We start from the raw sequence: 16,896 nt of genomic DNA on the forward strand, positions 1-16,896 counted from the left end.
TAGGCGTGTTTTGTGCTTTTGTCGTCTGGTATGCACGCACCTGCAAATAAAAAAGTTTTTATATTCATATAAAAACACATATAGTTTTTGTTCAATAACCCCCCCCCAACCCAGCGCGCGCGCGCACACACACACACACACACACACACACACACACACACACACACACACACACACACACACACACACACAAAACTGCGATAAATCCTTAATAGTTCTTTTTCGGTCATTTTTAATGATCACGACCATCCATAACATGTACAACAGCGCCACTCTGGTGGTAGGGTAGTATTGCAGTGAGAGCTGCGGTTGCCATGGTACGGCGTCAGCAGCTACTCTGAAGCAAACGTCTAGGCGTGGACTGGAAAAAATGCTATTAGAAATTCTATGGCACTAAAGAGAAGGACTACTTTTAGCCGACGACGTGCTGTTTTTCTCTTGTTATTGATAAAGCGACAGCCATGACAGTTTATTTCAAAAACGGGTGTACAACCCATAGTCTTTATTTTATATCTAACGGCAGCTAAGTTAGCTAAAGTTCAAGCTACCTTGCTAATAGCTCTTTAGCTTGCAGTAGCCGATCCAATCAAAACAAGAAACGGGTAAGTGTTGCACATTCAGGCGGAAACTGAGCAACATTAACATACATTTGTAAGTTAGCGCAGTTTAGTGCTGAAAGATTCCGAACGCTACAGCACACTCCACCTGTTGATGATGGTGGTGATTTTGTGTTGCTATGCTAATATTAAGTGGCTGTTGTTAGCTGTTATTCACCTAGCGGCACCGTTAGCTTTACAGTGACACTGATATTATGTCGTCGAAGAGCTTTTTAAAGTTTCGTTTGCCTTTTGCTTGCACATAATTGAAATGTGCAAGATACATAAACTAACAGAGGGTTCGGTGAGTTATGTGATAAAGTCCAGGTGATACATTTCGTTGTTTTTAATTGACAGGCAATCTGTCAACAACAGAGTACCTGGAACAGCACACGCTTTACTTTAATCCCGTCAGTTCGATCCACAAAGTGCAGGGCAGTGCCGCTGCTGTAAGCCAGGGCATCCTTTGTCTTCACTTAATATTGAGACTCGATTTTATTAGACTGACCAGGAATCTAGAGGAAATGGCAATGATGGGCTGCTATTTCCTCCAGGTTCCTCCTGAGGCAAAAGATGCGATGAAGACATGAGGACAAAGTCGACTAGAATTTGATATATAAAGTGACCCTCACAGATACTTGCTTCTGTTTTCTGGCGATTCTTAATGTCCTGTCAGCAAGTATACTTTAATAGCAGTGAGAATTCCCTAAATTTTACTCGATATTGACTTTCTTCACAGAAATATATTCCTTTTCCAACATTTTAGCAAGATTTTATTTTCTAAGAGAATATTATATATACAATATATGTGAATATGTAAAATCACATCATCTTAATAAAGGTGTGAATAAAGGATACCCTTATTCACATCACTTTAATTCTACTTTTTCTTTTCTTTTATCTTTTTTTATTTATTTAATTGATAAGCTTTGTGCACTGTGCTACATTCAGTCGTTAATAAGTCACCAGGGCAGATGGAGGCAATGTACCGTTTAGTTTTCTACTGCAGAGACCACTCATATCATACGGGATTCAGTCTCATGGAAAATTCTGCCTCACACATCTTGTTGCTTGGTGACCAAGACACATAAAACTAAAAACCTAAACGAAACCAGTTAGCTTAGCTTCTTTTAGCTTTAAGAATATTCTTTTTGATTGAACATTACTCATTATAAATGTAGAGCTCAGTTCAAAGGTAACAACCTAAATTTTAAAGAGCAAAATTCACTACACTTCATAATCTGTTTTGTTTCTCTGTTCTTGTTTTTTAAATCCAGCATGTCTTAAGTGACGACATGGAATCTGAAAAAGTAGCTCACCCATATGAAGACAACCGGGATTTAAGTCGCCAGTCCTGCCGTAGTACAAAGAAAGATTCTCGGGCTTCATCCGTCCAGGAACACAAACAGAACTTCTGGGACAAGATGCACAGCGAGGATACAAAAGTTGACTCAGGTGATGTCAGATCTATAACCAGAACTTGGCATTCAGATCCTGATCGGGATCGGATGTCAGAAGGAGAGGGAAGCAAAAGTGGTGGGTCATTTTATTCTGAGAATTATGAAAACGAGTCTCATTCAGAGTGCTCTGTCTCACCGTACTCCCGGTCCCGGACTCCTTCACCCACCCCACATAGAGGGGTGCGGGCAAAGAGGATCTCTGGCAGCCCTCTCCACAAGACAGGTATGTGAAGAAGGAACGAAGTGGATAAACAGTTAAACTGATGAATGAGGCTAAAATCTCATTCATTCGACGATTAAATTGACTGTTTAGATAATGGCAGTGTAAGGCACATTCTGACTGCCTGATTGACTTAGAAAAAATCTTTTCATAGGAGCTTTTGTCATCATGTTTTTAGATTTTACATGATATGTCTTTCTCTGCTTTGCAGGTGGTTTGGGGCGCCGGGGCATGTCTCGCCCACAGCGACCAGGTGGTCACCCCCTGACCCAGCAGTATCAAAGGGGGGTGCGTTCTCACAGCAAGGAGTCCACACCACCTAAAGACCTGGACCTGGTGACCAAGCGGATGCTCTCGGCCCGCCTCCTAAAAATCAATGAATTGCGCAATGCTCTTTCTGAGCTGCAGCAGCGCACGGACGAACTGCAGAAAGAAAATCGAATTCTTCGACAGGTAGGCCTGTTTCAATATTTGGTTTAAATGCTTTGAAGGAAGAGTGTTCTTAAATAATTTTATGGCTTTTATTCATGTTTGTAGTAAAAAAGAAACAGACTTTTTTACAGGAAAATCAATTACAATTCTCCTCCTTCTTCACCACTCTCAATGCAACCTTTGCCATGCTTCAGCTTCAGGTGCGTCAAGAGAAAGCCCTGCAGCGGTACGATGATACAGAAAGCGAAATCTCCCAGCTCTTATCCCGGCACTCCAACGAGATCCACGTGCTGCGTGAACGTCTCAGGCGCACCCAAGAACGGGAACGGAAAGCTGAGCGCCAGCTGAGGGACACCGAGGAGCGGTTTCAGAGGGGTCAAGCTACCATTTCACGGCTGAAGAAGCTGGTCGAGCAGCGGGATTTAGGAGCCAGAGAGGAGCTCAGCCGCAGGCTAGAGGAAGAGAAGTTGCGGGCCCAAGAAGCTGAACGTAAGCTTAAGGTAAATAGACAGTGGAATAAAAGATCTAACCTTCTTCTGGATCTTTTGGATTCCGATTAAATACTTATTGACCTGAAATTAAGTCTTATTAACCCTGATTTCTAGAGCCCCACATACTGCTTTGTAGCATGAATGATTAACCTGGAACATGTTGAATGTTGGGTTTCTGGTTTACAATATAACAAACTGATGCACATTTATGTGCAATCTCTTGTCAGTGAACACTCAAAATTGTAATTCTCATTTATTGTTTTTATCCTAAACCATGGGTTCCCTTTCAATGCAGCAACTTTCAATGAGTGTTTGTGTTTGAAGGAGGTGGAGCGTAGCATGGAGCTAAGAAATAGCAGTTATCAGAGACAGCTTGTCGCAGAGAAGAAGAAGACACTTAGTACCCAGGAAGAGATCAGGGCTCTCCAGGAGGAACTTGAACGACTGAACAATAAACTCAAGGTACATGTACAAAAAATAACCTTAAAAAGTAGCCGCTGCCATCGAAAGCAGGACTGTGCATCAAAAGCAGATTGCTCATTGTGTAAAACAGTATTTTTTGTTGTTGTTTTTTTTTATTTCTTCTTAAAATGTTCAGGAAAAGGAGAGAGAACTCGATGCGAAGAATATTTATGCCAATCGCATGGTGAAACCCTCACAAAAAAAAGAGACTGAAAGTGACACAAAGCACAAAGGTAACAATTAACTTGCTGAGGCTTATTGTGTAGTTCATTTGACTTTATATCAAAAAGTGGATGCCAGATGGTATCATGAGTCACAAAATTCACTTTTTGTGTCGGATAGAATCCTTTGGAAAGCCTGAATTTTTTTCCCACATTGATATTTGATACATGTTTTTGCTGTAACTTCATTGGCTGTGTCTGAATCCATACTAATAAATATGCATGGTGGCTAAAAAGCAATCAGGATTGCTTATAAGTAATGATAGTGCTTTGTGTAATGGGATGGTCAGAAATATGTTGAGTAAAAGTGATTTTATACTTTTCCCACACATAGTTCCCAGCAGGAGCAGCTCTAAGGCGATACAGACTGAAGGCAGGATGCTGAGTCTGGATTTTCCCACACCTCCCCCTGCTATCACAGATGCCAGCGAGTACAGGGAACATCCACCTGATGAATATTTATCACTTAAGGTGTTATGTCTACTCTTTCCTTGTACTTACTTTGTCCACATCTTTTACCACTAATTGTTGTCATTCATCACTTTTCAAATTTCTGCTATCAGGAGCTTAACAGAGCGGTCAATCAAGCAGAGGCAGAAGACAGGGGACCAAACTGGGAACAAAAGAGTAGAGAAAGACATGAGGAGAAGGAGTTGGCGAAGGAAGAGAAAGAGGCCAAAAAGTACCTTGATCAGGAACAGAAAGCGCTTGAAGTTAAGGCAAAGTTTTTAAGAAACGGTAAGCCAAAGATTAGTTAAGAGTAGTTGTAGAGCATATACTTCACTTATAAAAAGCTTGTCGAAGCAGCATTGTTTGTACTTTAATCTGAGGAACGCTATCCCAACAGGCTCGGAGAAAGAAAAGGATGAAGAGGGCCAAAAGTGGACGAGTTTCCTGTTCAACCAGAATGGGGATGATAACTACAAGAAGCACGGTCATGTCCAGGGAGAGGTGGAGAGATGGAATCAGGAGGCGCTGGCCTGTCAGCAAGCATCAGAAGAAGCGCGGCGCAAAAAAGAGCAGCTGCTGGCAAAGATGCGGGAAATAGACAGTCAGAAACAGGGGGCCCAGGATTCCTTGTTTGCCTCGAGTCCTTCTGAGTCCAATAAGGGTCTCGGTGAACATTCTTCTCCACGCCCTCCTGAGCAAAGGAACCATAACTCTTCGATTTTCAGCCTAACTAATTCAGAGGAGCCGGATGATTTGCGTCCTGGGAGCAAAGAAGGTGGAAGGAGGAGACTAGGCACAGAGGGTGGAGCAGTTACAGCAGGGATAGGGAGGAGAGCGCTCCGGTCTCAAATCTCCAGCGATGACTTGGCATTTGGAGGTTACGCACCTTCATTTGTACATTCAACTTTCCGTGGTTCCTCTGGCTTCCCTCCACCTCCACCCAAAGAGGACAAGGAATCTGCGTTAGAAGCAATAGGGGTGTTTAATATCAGTGCGGCAGAGGAGAGGGAGACAGAAAAAGCTCAGGGAAAGGACAGGAAGTTAAGTCTAATGCACCAGCTGTTTGGTCCCCAAGCCACAGCTGTTGGTGATGGTGCGAATACCTCCAATAAACTGGAGCTTCTTAATAGTCCTCCAACAACCAATGGAGTGCGTTCAAGAAGGGATGGACTGCTCAACTTCAACTCAGGATCTCTCACTGCTCCAGCAGCCTCCTTTAGCACCCTCCATGTTGCAGATAGCAGACCTGCCATCCGTGCCATCACCTCCTTCGAAGACGAGATTGAGGAACTCACATTATGAAATTAATTTAGATTGAAAGTAGTCTGGGTCTTTGATGGCAAACCATCAAATCTGAGAGGTTATTTATGAAATATAAGAACAACCCAGCATTAAAAATATGAGAACATCAAAATAAGACGAAACTTGCAGAAACTGATTTGTTTCATCCATCAGTCCTTTTTAACTGCCTCTGTCCAGTTGGATCAGTCACTCAAAACACCCCTAAGGTGGACAAGCAGTTAAGAAAAAGGATCAATGGGTTAATGTGCAATTTGTACGTTTGTTACATTGTTTTTCTTAGACGTTCCTTTAAAACCAGCTTAACTCTCATAACAGTGATTTTTATTTGTAGCACCTGTGAAAATTAAAGAGTAGCTTTTCTGACAGACTATGACTGAAGCTCTTACTCCATTTAGATATTTTAGTGCTTTGCTGGGTTTTGTATAGTTTGGGATATTTTTTGTCTTTGTCAGATAGTTTGTAATCATAGATTTTCCCATAATCTGAAAGGGCTGCAGTAGGGAGGAAGAAATTACAATGCATGGTACATAATAGCACCCTTCCTACAGTTCCCCCTTCTCTGTTCAAAACGCCTCCTACCAGATGGCTTCACACTGGATTTAAACTCTACTGTATCAGGTGAATGTCCTCTGCTCAAGGCATTGAATCATCACTTTCTACACAGATTTGATTTCGTTTTAAATAAACCACTAGATCTGTCATTGGCCAGTTTTTTCAGTCATCAACTGAATTTATTTTTAAACAATACCTTGTGGAGATGCAGGAGTCTCTCCCTTTCAGATCACTTGAATTAAAATCCACTTGAAGGCCATAAGGGATGTGTTCTCCAGTGGTGCCAAAATATGTTTCCCACTCCTTTAATTCTTTTGCAGATATTTTGACATAAAAATGTACCCCTAAATGACAAGACAATCACACCATGTGTAGATCGCCTGTACAACATCTGACTGTTACTGTATGATAAACGAGTTTTCAATTTTATATGTAATCTTACCAGCACTCTAAGCACATGTAAGTCCCAGGTCTTCCTTTCGCCCAACCCATTTAGGGGTTGCCACAGCAAATCACCAGCCTCCATCTAACCCTAGAGCCACAGCAGTTCTCATTACCATTTTTGTTTAATTGGTTGTTTTTTTGTTTTTTACATTATGTTCACTAATCTACAAGATTGTGTAAATAATGATCTGTATTAAACCCACCAATACCAGCTTAGTCCATGCCCTGCACCAGAAAATGTAACATCAGCCTAATGTTGCCAGATCCTTCTCTCTTTTCCTTTCTGCACTAAATGTCTTGTGATGGGAGCGCTTTACTTTCAAAAAGGCAATCAGCCCTGTAGTAAGCAATCTGATGGCTTTATTGAAATGAAATGAAGACACAAAATGCTCTTATTTTAATAATCATTTGTTATTACACTCGAGCTTCATTCAGAAAGCACTTTTTAAATGTGACACAAAGCTGTCTCTGCCCTCAGTCTAAAGTTGATACCTATTATTTACTTGTGAAACTCTTTGTATTTATTCTGTGAAGCTTATTTAATATGAAACATGTAACCAGTTACATTTCGTCTAATGTTTAAAATTGCTGAATGAATTAAAGGTTTGTACAATAGTGACGCTGTCTCCTGGTCATCAGACTGTGGCGCACTTGCAGTAATATTCATCTAGCGGGAAGTCGGATTCCTTGGACGTCTCCAAGCAACCACAACCTGACGCAACCTTCCCGCCCCTCCTCCGGTAGCTCCCTGCTCAAAAATAAGTGCACCGCAGAGCCATAGAGGGGATCTTATCAGGGAGCGAGAGACTGGCGGTGATGGTCTGCGCCGATGTGGCTGCCAGGATTCAGCGTGGTAAGTTGGACCGCTGCTGGGAGGTTCCTGAAAGGTAAACGAAGTCGTAGTCTACGTGCGTAGCCGAGTTTTCAGGTGATCCCCCCCTCAGGGTATCACCTTGCAGCACGCTGCCAGAAAAGCAGGAATAGGCTGAAATGAATCACATGCAAAATAAATCATCGTGCAAGATGTTCCAGGGGATTTAGAAGGAAAAATGTTATCTTTACAGATGGTGTTTGTTCCCCAGTGAGCGCAATAGTAATCACAATTGTTTCTTTTATGCTGTGAGAACTATCAGTATGTTATTTTCTCATAAATAAAAAATAATAATTAATTTAAAAAACACTTTTTTATTACATGCCCGCTTTCACTGTCAGAACTAAATGGCACTTAAAATCATAATGGTTCTCTCCATTTCAGATACGACTTCAAGTTATATAATAACAAGTACTGTTTTACCTTTATTATTACTATTACTGTTATATGGATCTATATATTTCAAATGTTGTAACTCTCAAGAGTGTCTTTGTCACTTCCATTGTGCGTTATGATCAAGTTAATCGCTTCTTTTCTGAATACAGTCAGAACTGTAGAGCTTCGATGTCTACTTTAGGGTTACAAATGCAAAGATTGGTTCACTTTGAACTACAGACTGCTTTATTGGGCTTCTGTTGCCACAACACGGGGGAAAAAATCAATACGCTGCAGCAGTGTTTACACTACTAACACAAACCTGGAGATAATTTCTTTCGGTTATGCTCAGTATCAAAGATGAAATTGAAATCCCTGCAAATTACTCAGGGTCAGGTTCTATTATAGATTGGAGGACTATACGCTAAAGCTTCATTTAGTTACTCTGTGGTTGTGTTTCTTACGTAGACATGACCTCATGTTCCAGATAGGAGAGCCAGACTTCCTAAGCTGCTCAGCCAGACCAGGTTTTGGCATCTCACAGAAGTCCCAACACCACAAAATATATTTTATTAGTGTGGCAACTGGAGTTTAAACCAGAGGAATGTATGGGTGATGTGTGCTGATTCACTTAGGACATTTGGATAGGGACAGCTGGACTTCCCCCACTGCCACCCCCTCCCTGACATCTAACATTTGACAGTGTTTTTATATGCCCTGGGTGAATTTGATATTCAGGATGTAAAACTTGGCTTCCTAGAGAGGCAGAGTTCCTGCTGGCCTATTCAAAAAAGTGACTGACTTCACCAGACCAGCCAGTAAAGAGGGGTTTTAAAAAAAACAACAACAAAAACCTCTCTATTTCTTTATAATTGTGATCACAGCTCATTATGTGATACAGACACACTTTTCCACATCCTTTCTAAGTGTTCTGGATAAGCAGTCCCTATTCACAATCTAACCAGTTCCTCACTGTACACGAACGGTCCTTACAAAGTTAAAAATGCCTGCCTCCAGCTTTAATGCTCTCTCTACACAGTGCGGACTTCAGCAATGCACTGATTCATGCAGATAACGAAGACAGCATCCATTCCCAGGCTACTAAAAAGTCAGCTACTCATCACAGTCTATTTTCCATTGCAAAGCAGCCAAGCCAGCTGTATCATTAGATCCAGGGGCAGGGACTTCACTGCTGCTATTATAGAATAACAGCACACCCCAACCACTTATTGAGATCTTATGGACTCAGTAGGAAGACACTGAGCAGTAAGAGTGCTTTTGCTATTGCTGCCCCTTTTACCAGTTGTAACTGGTCTTGCATTCCAACTCAACAGGTCCTGAGAAGGTTTTTATTTTATTTATTTTATTTTTTAAAAAAGCACATTCACATTCATTGTGGCTTTGGGTTTATTGAGGCAATAAGCCTCGTGGACAGGAGGTCGGAAATTGCTGATTCATTTATAGCACCTCTGTTGTTGCTATGGAAACAGTTTGTTTCTGTTAAATGAAAATCCAGGAGGTGTTTTATCCCCCTCTGTGTGCTGTCCCCTAATTTCTGATATTAGAGAGGCCACATGCTTCATCCAGATCAGTTTATAGAAATACAATGAAGGTCTTTCTAGAGTGTAATCTCATTTTTTTCTCTATGTTGGCACATTAGGTTTGTCCTTTGTTATTCTCAGCAAATGTTTCATAACCTGTGTCTTTTTTCTTCTACAGATCTACAGATATTCTGCATTTGAAGCATCTGATTCCACTAAAGACTGAAGACTGGGTCTCCTGAAGAATATAAAGGGCAGAAAAGTGAATGCTGGACAGACAGAATGGAAGCCTGATAGCCTTATAGCGACGAAAGAGGCCAGATAGCTTTTTTTTGTTTTGTTTTTGTATTTAACAGGTTAAAAATGAATTCGCACTCAGCTCCACAGATCGTGGTTAACAGGACAAATGTCCAGGACGAGGCAGACTGTGGGGAAGGTGTAGATTTGCCTACAGATGACCATCTGATGACTTTGAAGGCCTTAACAGAGAAACTAAGACTGGAGACCAGGAGACCCTCCTACCTGGAGTGGCAAGCCCGGCTTGAGGCAGATCGCTTCAGAGACTCAGAAAATGGGACTAAAGGGAAAGTAGTTAGACACAAGGAGACTTCAGTGGACCCAGATGTGAGTCAGCCCAAGTTGCCATCAGGTGAACTTAAGGGATTTGAAAACATTGATGAAGCTCTAACCTGGCTCAGAAGAGAACTGGTGAGGCACTGTCTAAATTATCACCACCATCTAATCTTTATTTTGTTCTAATTTCTCATAGATTTTCAGAAATGTTTTGGGTTACAGTGTAATCAGCTTGCAGCATGTTTTTGTACTAACACTTCATAAAAGGAATTAAGGAAACAGGGAACATGGCCATAATGAGGGATTTAATATTGGCTACACGTGTTCAAAAGAGGAACACATGGGTCTTTTGATAAGTTCAGGCTGCTTAGTTGAAAATCCTTCGCAGTCAGTAATTGCCTGAAATCTAGAACCCATGGACATCACCACACACTTTGTTTCCTCTCAATGAGGTGCTCTGTCAGCCCCATTCTGAACCCACCTTCAGTCGCTGCTTATTTGTGGGTCTTTCTGCATTCAGGTTTGTCTTCAGTAACATGAAAAGCATGCTCTATTAAGTTGAGATCAGTTGGTTGACTTGGCCATTGAACAATCTCATTTCTTTCTCTTGAGAAACTAATGGTTGCTTCAGCAGTTTGCCTTGGGTCATTATCTGGTTGCACTGTGAAGTGCTGTCTGATCAGTTCTGAAGCATTTGGCTGAATCTGAGCAGAGAGTGTAGCCCTGTACACTTCACGATGCATTCTGCTCCTTCTATCAGTAGACACATTAGCAATATGGGCATGTATGGACCATGCCCATGAACCATACCATAGCAATGCCTCCATCTATATTCTGCTGTAGTCTGCTTTACGCCATGAGCAAAGTCTAATCTGACCTTCTTGTTGCATCTGTATTTCCATTTATGAAGTTGTGTCTTGATTATAGACCTCTACCATGGAAATAATTCTGCCATCACGCAGCCCTGACTTGGCCTGACATTTCTTCAGACGTCATGTTGCAATCAAAAGCTATAAAATACAAACAGAACACACTGAATCAACTTCAGATATTGTGTCTGCTTCGGCAGTCAAAATCACCTGACCATGAAGATGCTGGGCATTTAATTGTCAAATTAATTTTAATTTGAAATTTATTTATTTTTTGTTAAAGCCATTGAATGAAAGCTTGCACTTCAATCACACCCTTATTGCTTGATTTAATTCAAAGAGTTGGGAGTTTGCCTTGTAATTGGAAGGTTGCCGGTTCAAGCCCCGGCTTGGACAGGCTCGGTCGTTGTGTCCTTGGGCAAGACACTTCACCTGTTGCCTACTGGTGGTGGTCAGAGGGCCCGGTGGCGCCAGTGTTCGGCAGCCTTGCGCCTCTGTCAGTGCGCCCCAGGGTGGCTGTGGCTACAATGTAGCTTGCCATCACCAGTGTGTGTGAATGGGTAGATGACTGAATGTGTAAAGCGCTTTGGGGTCCTTAGGGACTAGTAAAGCGCTATACAAATACAGACCATTTACAGGCCATTTTTGTTCTAGTAATATTTTGTTCCACAAATTAGTGTAGTGTGAATTGTAGTAATTATTCTCCCTTTGTGACCATGTTTGATCAGCATAGCAGTCCCAAGATGTGCAGAACTTTCATTCCTATACAAAACAGAAAATACAGCATGCTTCCCCTTTGTCCTCGTGATTACATATAAAGGGGGAATAGTTCTTGTTCCCTTGTACCTACTGCTTTCTGTTGCTTTCTGTTGTCCTGTAATTAGTACAGTACAGTTAGAATAGAGTCTTATACTATACTTGGATTAATTCAATTGTATGATTATGACTGCAATTTATTTATTTTTCCTTATATTTTTCTTTTGGTTGTGTAATTTAGGAGGCATTGTTCCACACTCAAAGTTCAAGTAGAAAAGTTCACGCTTCTTAGCTAATTAGAGTTTAACAGTGCACGCGATGTTTAATCACCAGGCAGAAGAATCCCATTCATTCTTATTGGTGAGTGAGACTGATTGTGACCCCAGGCAGCAGAATCTGGCATTTGTTGCGAGCAATTTCTGCAACTGTAATCATTTTTACTCTGCTCAATTACTCTGCACATTCAGCCATAGCTCATATGCTTGGACTGTGCGCACAAAGAAGCACTGATAAAAGGCAGACTCACAGTACGTGGCTACAAACAATAAAGATGATTGTCATCTTTGTGTAGATGTTTGGACACAAACAAAGAAGAGCACCACGGTATCCCACCGTGAGTCTTCTTTTGACAAAAAAGGACCTCACAGAAGCACCTCTGGTCAAGCTCCACAGGTGGACTATACACAGTATGTTGGTGTGATTGAGTCCTCCATAAATGAAAAGAATAATTAAGCTTAGAATAGATTAGTTTTAGCTTTCAATCTTTTAGAAAATGACACTTTGACGCGTCCATTCGGCTTCGTATAAAATGAACAAATTCATCTTCCATCCCGACACCTTTCTCTTCTCTTTTGCAGACAGATATGCGCTTGCAGGACCAGCAGCTGGCGAGGCAGCTCATGCGGCTTCGGAGTGACATCAACAAGCTGAAGATTGAACAGACGTGCCATCTGCATCGCCGAATGCTCAACGACGCCACCTTTGGCCTCGAGGAACGGGATGAGCTGTCGGACCTGTTGTGTGAATGCCCGGTCACCCCGGGCCTCGGCCTCTCTGCCCCGCTGAGACTGATCGGAGTCACCAAGATGAACATTAACTCTCGCCGATTCTCGCTCTGCTAGTGGTAACGACGGAAGAAGAAAAAAATCCTGAATACAAAAGACCCTTTATATACTTACTTCTCTTGAGTGCAGCCGGCCAGCCGCAGTGATTAGATAATGATCAGATCTTTTCTGTTTTCAGAGATAAAACCACATCACACCCATTTTTATGCTCACTGAAATCAAAGAGAGAGATTTAAGAGATTAGGAAGAGTTTTAGTAAGTGTGGTGTTTTTGCCACTAAACTCAGCCCTGGAGCAGATTTCATACTTTTAGCCTTCCACGACTTGAAACAGAGTACATGCAGTTTTTGAATCAGTGCAAAAGCAGTGTTAGGCATGCTTCTGTTGTTTTTTAAACCATATTAGTACTGATTACCTTAAGTATTACCATCTACTTTCTGCCATACTTTATCACGCACAGATTAAATGTTTATATATATATTTTCACCACATTCAGACCTCTTTAGGACATTTTCAGTGACAATCACAGTTAGTAGATTTGTTTCTACCTTGTAAGTTTTGTTGTTGTTGTTTTCAAAGTGATGCCTTAATATTATAGAGACTGAGCGCTGTATGCTCATTTGTGTTTGTAGAATATCATGGATATAATGGTTTATTCGGTGTAATGATTGTCAAATTACACTCCTTTCTGAGCTTAGTCTCTGGAGCTTTGCCTTTTGCTCTAATAGTAATCATGTGAGTTGCCCTTGTCAGTCTGAAACAAAAACATGCTTTGTTTTCGCGGATGAACACTAAATTATAACTCATGTAGATCACTGTGAGCGCCCATTGACATGATTATGTGCGTCTTGCTATGACCCCTTTTTTATGCTGGAATCACAGTTATAATTGACTATAATTGAAGGCAACCTTTTCTTTACAAGACACTGACTTCGGGTTTGCATCTATAGTACAGTACTGTGCAGATGTTTTTCTTTAGACATTGGATTTTTTCACGTGTTTTTTGTCCAACTCCTTGTACCTTGCCCACAAGGTGATTCCCAAAGAGCTAAAACTTGGCGTGTCTCTGCATTGTGTGGAGTGTGTTCTTAAAAAATTAGGACACTGGACAAGTGAAGGACAAAAGAAGTCTTAGGTCTAAAAATTATCAGCAGCTGATGAACAGTCTCTGAAAGTCATGTCTTTAAGAAATAGGAAAACAAATCTAGCAAAGATCTGACGCAAAACCTAAGAGATGAATCTGGCCCTTAGGCCTTTGCATCTACTGTCCATCAGAAATAGTCTCAGTGGAAGGGTGGCTGTCAAGAAGCTACTCTTAAGGAAGGGAAACATGAAGAAAAGGCCGTTGTGTGCCAAACAGGTCTTCTGGAATGATTAATCCAAAATTAAAATTTTCGGTTCAGTTGGTTTGAGCAGTTGTTATCAATATGTATGGAGGAGGTCAGGATAGAGGTACAACAGTGAGTGTCTACAGGCAGGTCTTGGGCTGCATTTCAGGTAGTGATGCTGGAGGTCTTGTTAAAACTGCTGGAATTCTGAATGCACCACCAGATTTTGATCTACTATGCATTACCCTCTGGAAAGCGTTTGATTGGCAGCAGCTTCATTTGTGAGCATGATGATCCCAAAAAACACTGCAGATACAGTAAAAGCATACCTGGATAGAAAAACACACAATGGATTACTCTCCTTCATGGATTGGCCTCCCCAGAACCCGGAGTCCAACATTATTGAAGCAGTGTGGGATCATTTTTAGAAAGAATGGAACAAATAGCAGCCAACAACCAAAGAGGAGTTTTGAATGTCATTCAAGATGCCTGGAGAACTATTCCTGAAGACTCCTTAAAAGAAATGTTTGCATAAGAGAGTTCAGTCTGTGTTGAAGACTAAGAGTCACACCAAATATTGATTTTCATGCTCATTAGAATTGTACAAACTCTGCTCTTTCCTACTATACTGTATTTCCATCTATCCATCTAGCCAGGTTACAGATGTGGGTTGGTCAAAGACTTTTACATATTACTGTATAAGTGCATGGAATTTGTTTAGTCATGTTTAGTCCAAGGGAAATGAATGCACAATGAAAAAGAGCTTGTCTCATGGTTTTGATATATAACAAATGCAATATCAGAGATTTAAAGCTTTCCCACATGCCTTGGATTTTATTTGTTTTCAGCAGTGGTATTAGCAGAACAGATTACCTCCTGTAACACCCTCTGAAATAATAAAAAAGACCACAGTGTCTACTATAGCTTAGATTATCTTAATACTTAGCCTTTGCCCCATTTAACAGTGTTCTCAAAAGATGTAAAGGAAAGAAGTAGTCCATCAAGAGATGGATGCACTAAATGCACTAAATTACTTTCTCACTGTCTAATTTGCTGCCTTTAAAGGAAAATCATTACCAGTAGCATCTTATATTTTCCCTATAAAGCCTGTCTCCCAAACACAGTGAACCAGATGGAGGTAGGATGGTGTTTACATCACTAATGCTCTTATTTAAACACCAGTGGTAAGTGTGTTGGAGGGGTTTGGTTCTTGACTCAAGACAATATCAGAACTCTTTGTTCTGATACAACCCTACTCATATCAAGCCTTAATTAAAAAATAAATACTTAAAAAAACAGTTGGGAGAAAGTGGAGAAAATTAGGCCTTCTCACCTCATTACTTCATCTAACATGTTGGATTGATTTAGTTCATTCACGAGGTGTAAAAATTTCTTTCCAAAAGGGGCAGGCTGCTGATTCGTCTGCTTGTGCTAACAGGTTGCTTTGAGAATAGCATCCGCTTTCTCATCTATCACTGTCAGAAAATGTATTTCTGTTTCTTTCAAGCGAGTGAAACTGCCACCTAACAGTGCATGTGAAGACAACGGTCAGCTTTGCATGCTAGAGTTGATTTACGCCGTTTCCTGGTCCCCGTGTCTCTCTCCTTATGAAGCGGTTGAAGCGGCCTGAGTCGTGAATGATTATGCTGAGACTGGATTTTCATGCATGAGCTCCAGCTTTATTTGGGATTATTGCAGATGAAAGCCACAACTCGTTCTACATGAAAGGCTGCCAGTGGGGCCATTACATGCATTTTCTAAAACGTTCCAGGCCATCAAGGTGTAGTTACCATGATTTTTTATGTTTTTAAAGTAAAATACTGGAAACAAATCAATGCAGTTGGAGCCAGATATTTTTAAAAAACGGTTTAGATTCCAGTGTTGGAGTCTAGCAGCATCGCATCAGTGCAGGAAGGTCTTGGGTTTGAATCCACCAGCTGGTGGAAGCTTTTTACTCTGGAGTTTGCGTGTTCTCCCAAGTACTCCAGCTTCCACCCATAGTCCAAAGACATGCATGTTAAAAATAAAGCAATTTAAAAAAGGTGACGTTAAATGGGGCATCAGTGTGCAACCTTGCCTCTTGCCCTCAACAACTGGGATAGGTTATATCCCAACCATGACCCTCGACTGGACATGTGGAAGGAAATGGATGGATTCCCGCTCCGTTCAACAGCTGTCCCTAGAGTTGGTTATTTTAATAATTTCATACCTAAACCATCTCATTTACATGACAAAAAGCGCCTTGAGGCAACTGTTGTTGTGATTTGGTGCTATCTTTAAAAAATGAATTGAAATTGAATTGAACTGAATTGAAAATGACATGCATACAGTCATTCACTGTCAGTTTGAGAAGCATAAAATCTCAAGAATAAAGGCCCAGTGTGGTATGCAATAAAAAGTAGGCCACACTGAGGGTTAAATAATCTGCTGTTTTGGGAGAGAGAGAGTGAGAGATGTTTGATCTCCGTTCTGTTTCAAGAAAGTTGTGATACTGTCTTCCACTTCGATTTTATGTATACTGCATACTGAAGAGGAGTTAATCTAGCAAAAATGGATGTAACAGATGTAACACCACAGAGCGGCACTGCGCGCTCGAACACAAACAGCTAACAGAGATCTCACCAAGGTGAACCACAGGGTGAGACTGGCGCAGATCCCAGACTGCATCTCATGCTGAGCCTTTGTGTAGGAGTGTCTGAGCACATCTCATCTCAAAGATTTACTGCTAGAGTGAGATGGTTTCAAACCACCACAGTTTGGAGAAGAATGTAGTTTTAACAGGACATATAGTCTTGGAAATTGATGGGTTACCCATCAAATTGACTGTCCTTGGATGCTGACTTACACAATGTGATGACAACAAGTCCTACTCGGTCACTTTGACTCTTTG

At 41.2% G+C, this 16,896-nt stretch overlaps 2 protein-coding genes across 5 annotated transcripts; both read left to right on the forward strand.

Moving 5' to 3' along the window:
- The first annotated feature begins 222 nt into the window (after positions 1-222).
- lca5 (lebercilin LCA5) lies at positions 223-5,999 on the forward strand. Its single transcript, XM_086263980.1, has 9 exons — positions 223-602; positions 1,874-2,279; positions 2,488-2,729; positions 2,903-3,208; positions 3,524-3,661; positions 3,798-3,894; positions 4,217-4,353; positions 4,446-4,620; positions 4,730-5,999. The coding sequence occupies exons 2-9, from the start codon at positions 1,892-1,894 to the stop codon at positions 5,632-5,634; spliced, it is 2,388 nt and encodes a 795-aa protein (XP_086120106.1). The 5' UTR covers positions 223-602; positions 1,874-1,891; the 3' UTR covers positions 5,635-5,999.
- A 1,321-nt stretch (positions 6,000-7,320) lies between these two features.
- On the forward strand, positions 7,321-14,980 carry fam167ab (family with sequence similarity 167 member Ab). Of its 4 annotated transcripts, none has more exons than XM_086263983.1 (3): positions 7,321-7,517; positions 9,596-10,125; positions 12,473-14,980. In XM_086263983.1, exons 2-3 carry the CDS (start codon positions 9,781-9,783, stop codon positions 12,734-12,736), a joined length of 609 nt encoding a protein of 202 aa, XP_086120109.1. In that variant the 5' UTR covers positions 7,321-7,517; positions 9,596-9,780; the 3' UTR covers positions 12,737-14,980. The 4 variants fall into 4 exon arrangements, with proteins under 4 accessions (XP_086120109.1, XP_086120108.1, XP_086120110.1 ...); XM_086263982.1 differs by having other exon boundaries at positions 7,321-7,483; XM_086263984.1 differs by lacking the exon at positions 7,321-7,517 and adding an exon at positions 9,250-9,501.
- Positions 14,981-16,896: the final 1,916 nt, after the last annotated feature.

This window comes from Aulonocara sp. 'chitande type north' Nkhata Bay, linkage group LG15, assembly GCF_057382095.1.
Source record: "Aulonocara sp. 'chitande type north' Nkhata Bay isolate Kocher_YH1m ecotype deep benthic linkage group LG15, A_spYH_male_GT1.1, whole genome shotgun sequence".
NCBI lineage: Eukaryota > Metazoa > Chordata > Actinopteri > Cichliformes > Cichlidae > Aulonocara > Aulonocara sp. 'chitande type north' Nkhata Bay.

Excerpts from the sequence above, each read along its gene's own strand:
- fam167ab (XM_086263983.1), top strand. The coding sequence starts at position 9,781 with ATGAATTCGCACTCAGCTCCACAGATCGTGGTTAACAGGACAAATGTC. Across the intron at positions 10,126-12,472 it reads CCTGGCTCAGAAGAGAACTG|ACAGATATGCGCTTGCAGGA; the intron begins GTGAGGCACTGT and ends TCTCTTTTGCAG.
- lca5 (XM_086263980.1), top strand. The coding sequence starts at position 1,892 with ATGGAATCTGAAAAAGTAGCTCACCCATATGAAGACAACCGGGATTTA. Across the intron at positions 2,730-2,902 it reads AAAATCGAATTCTTCGACAG|CTTCAGGTGCGTCAAGAGAA; the intron begins GTAGGCCTGTTT and ends GCCATGCTTCAG. Across the intron at positions 3,895-4,216 it reads AAGTGACACAAAGCACAAAG|TTCCCAGCAGGAGCAGCTCT; the intron begins GTAACAATTAAC and ends TCCCACACATAG.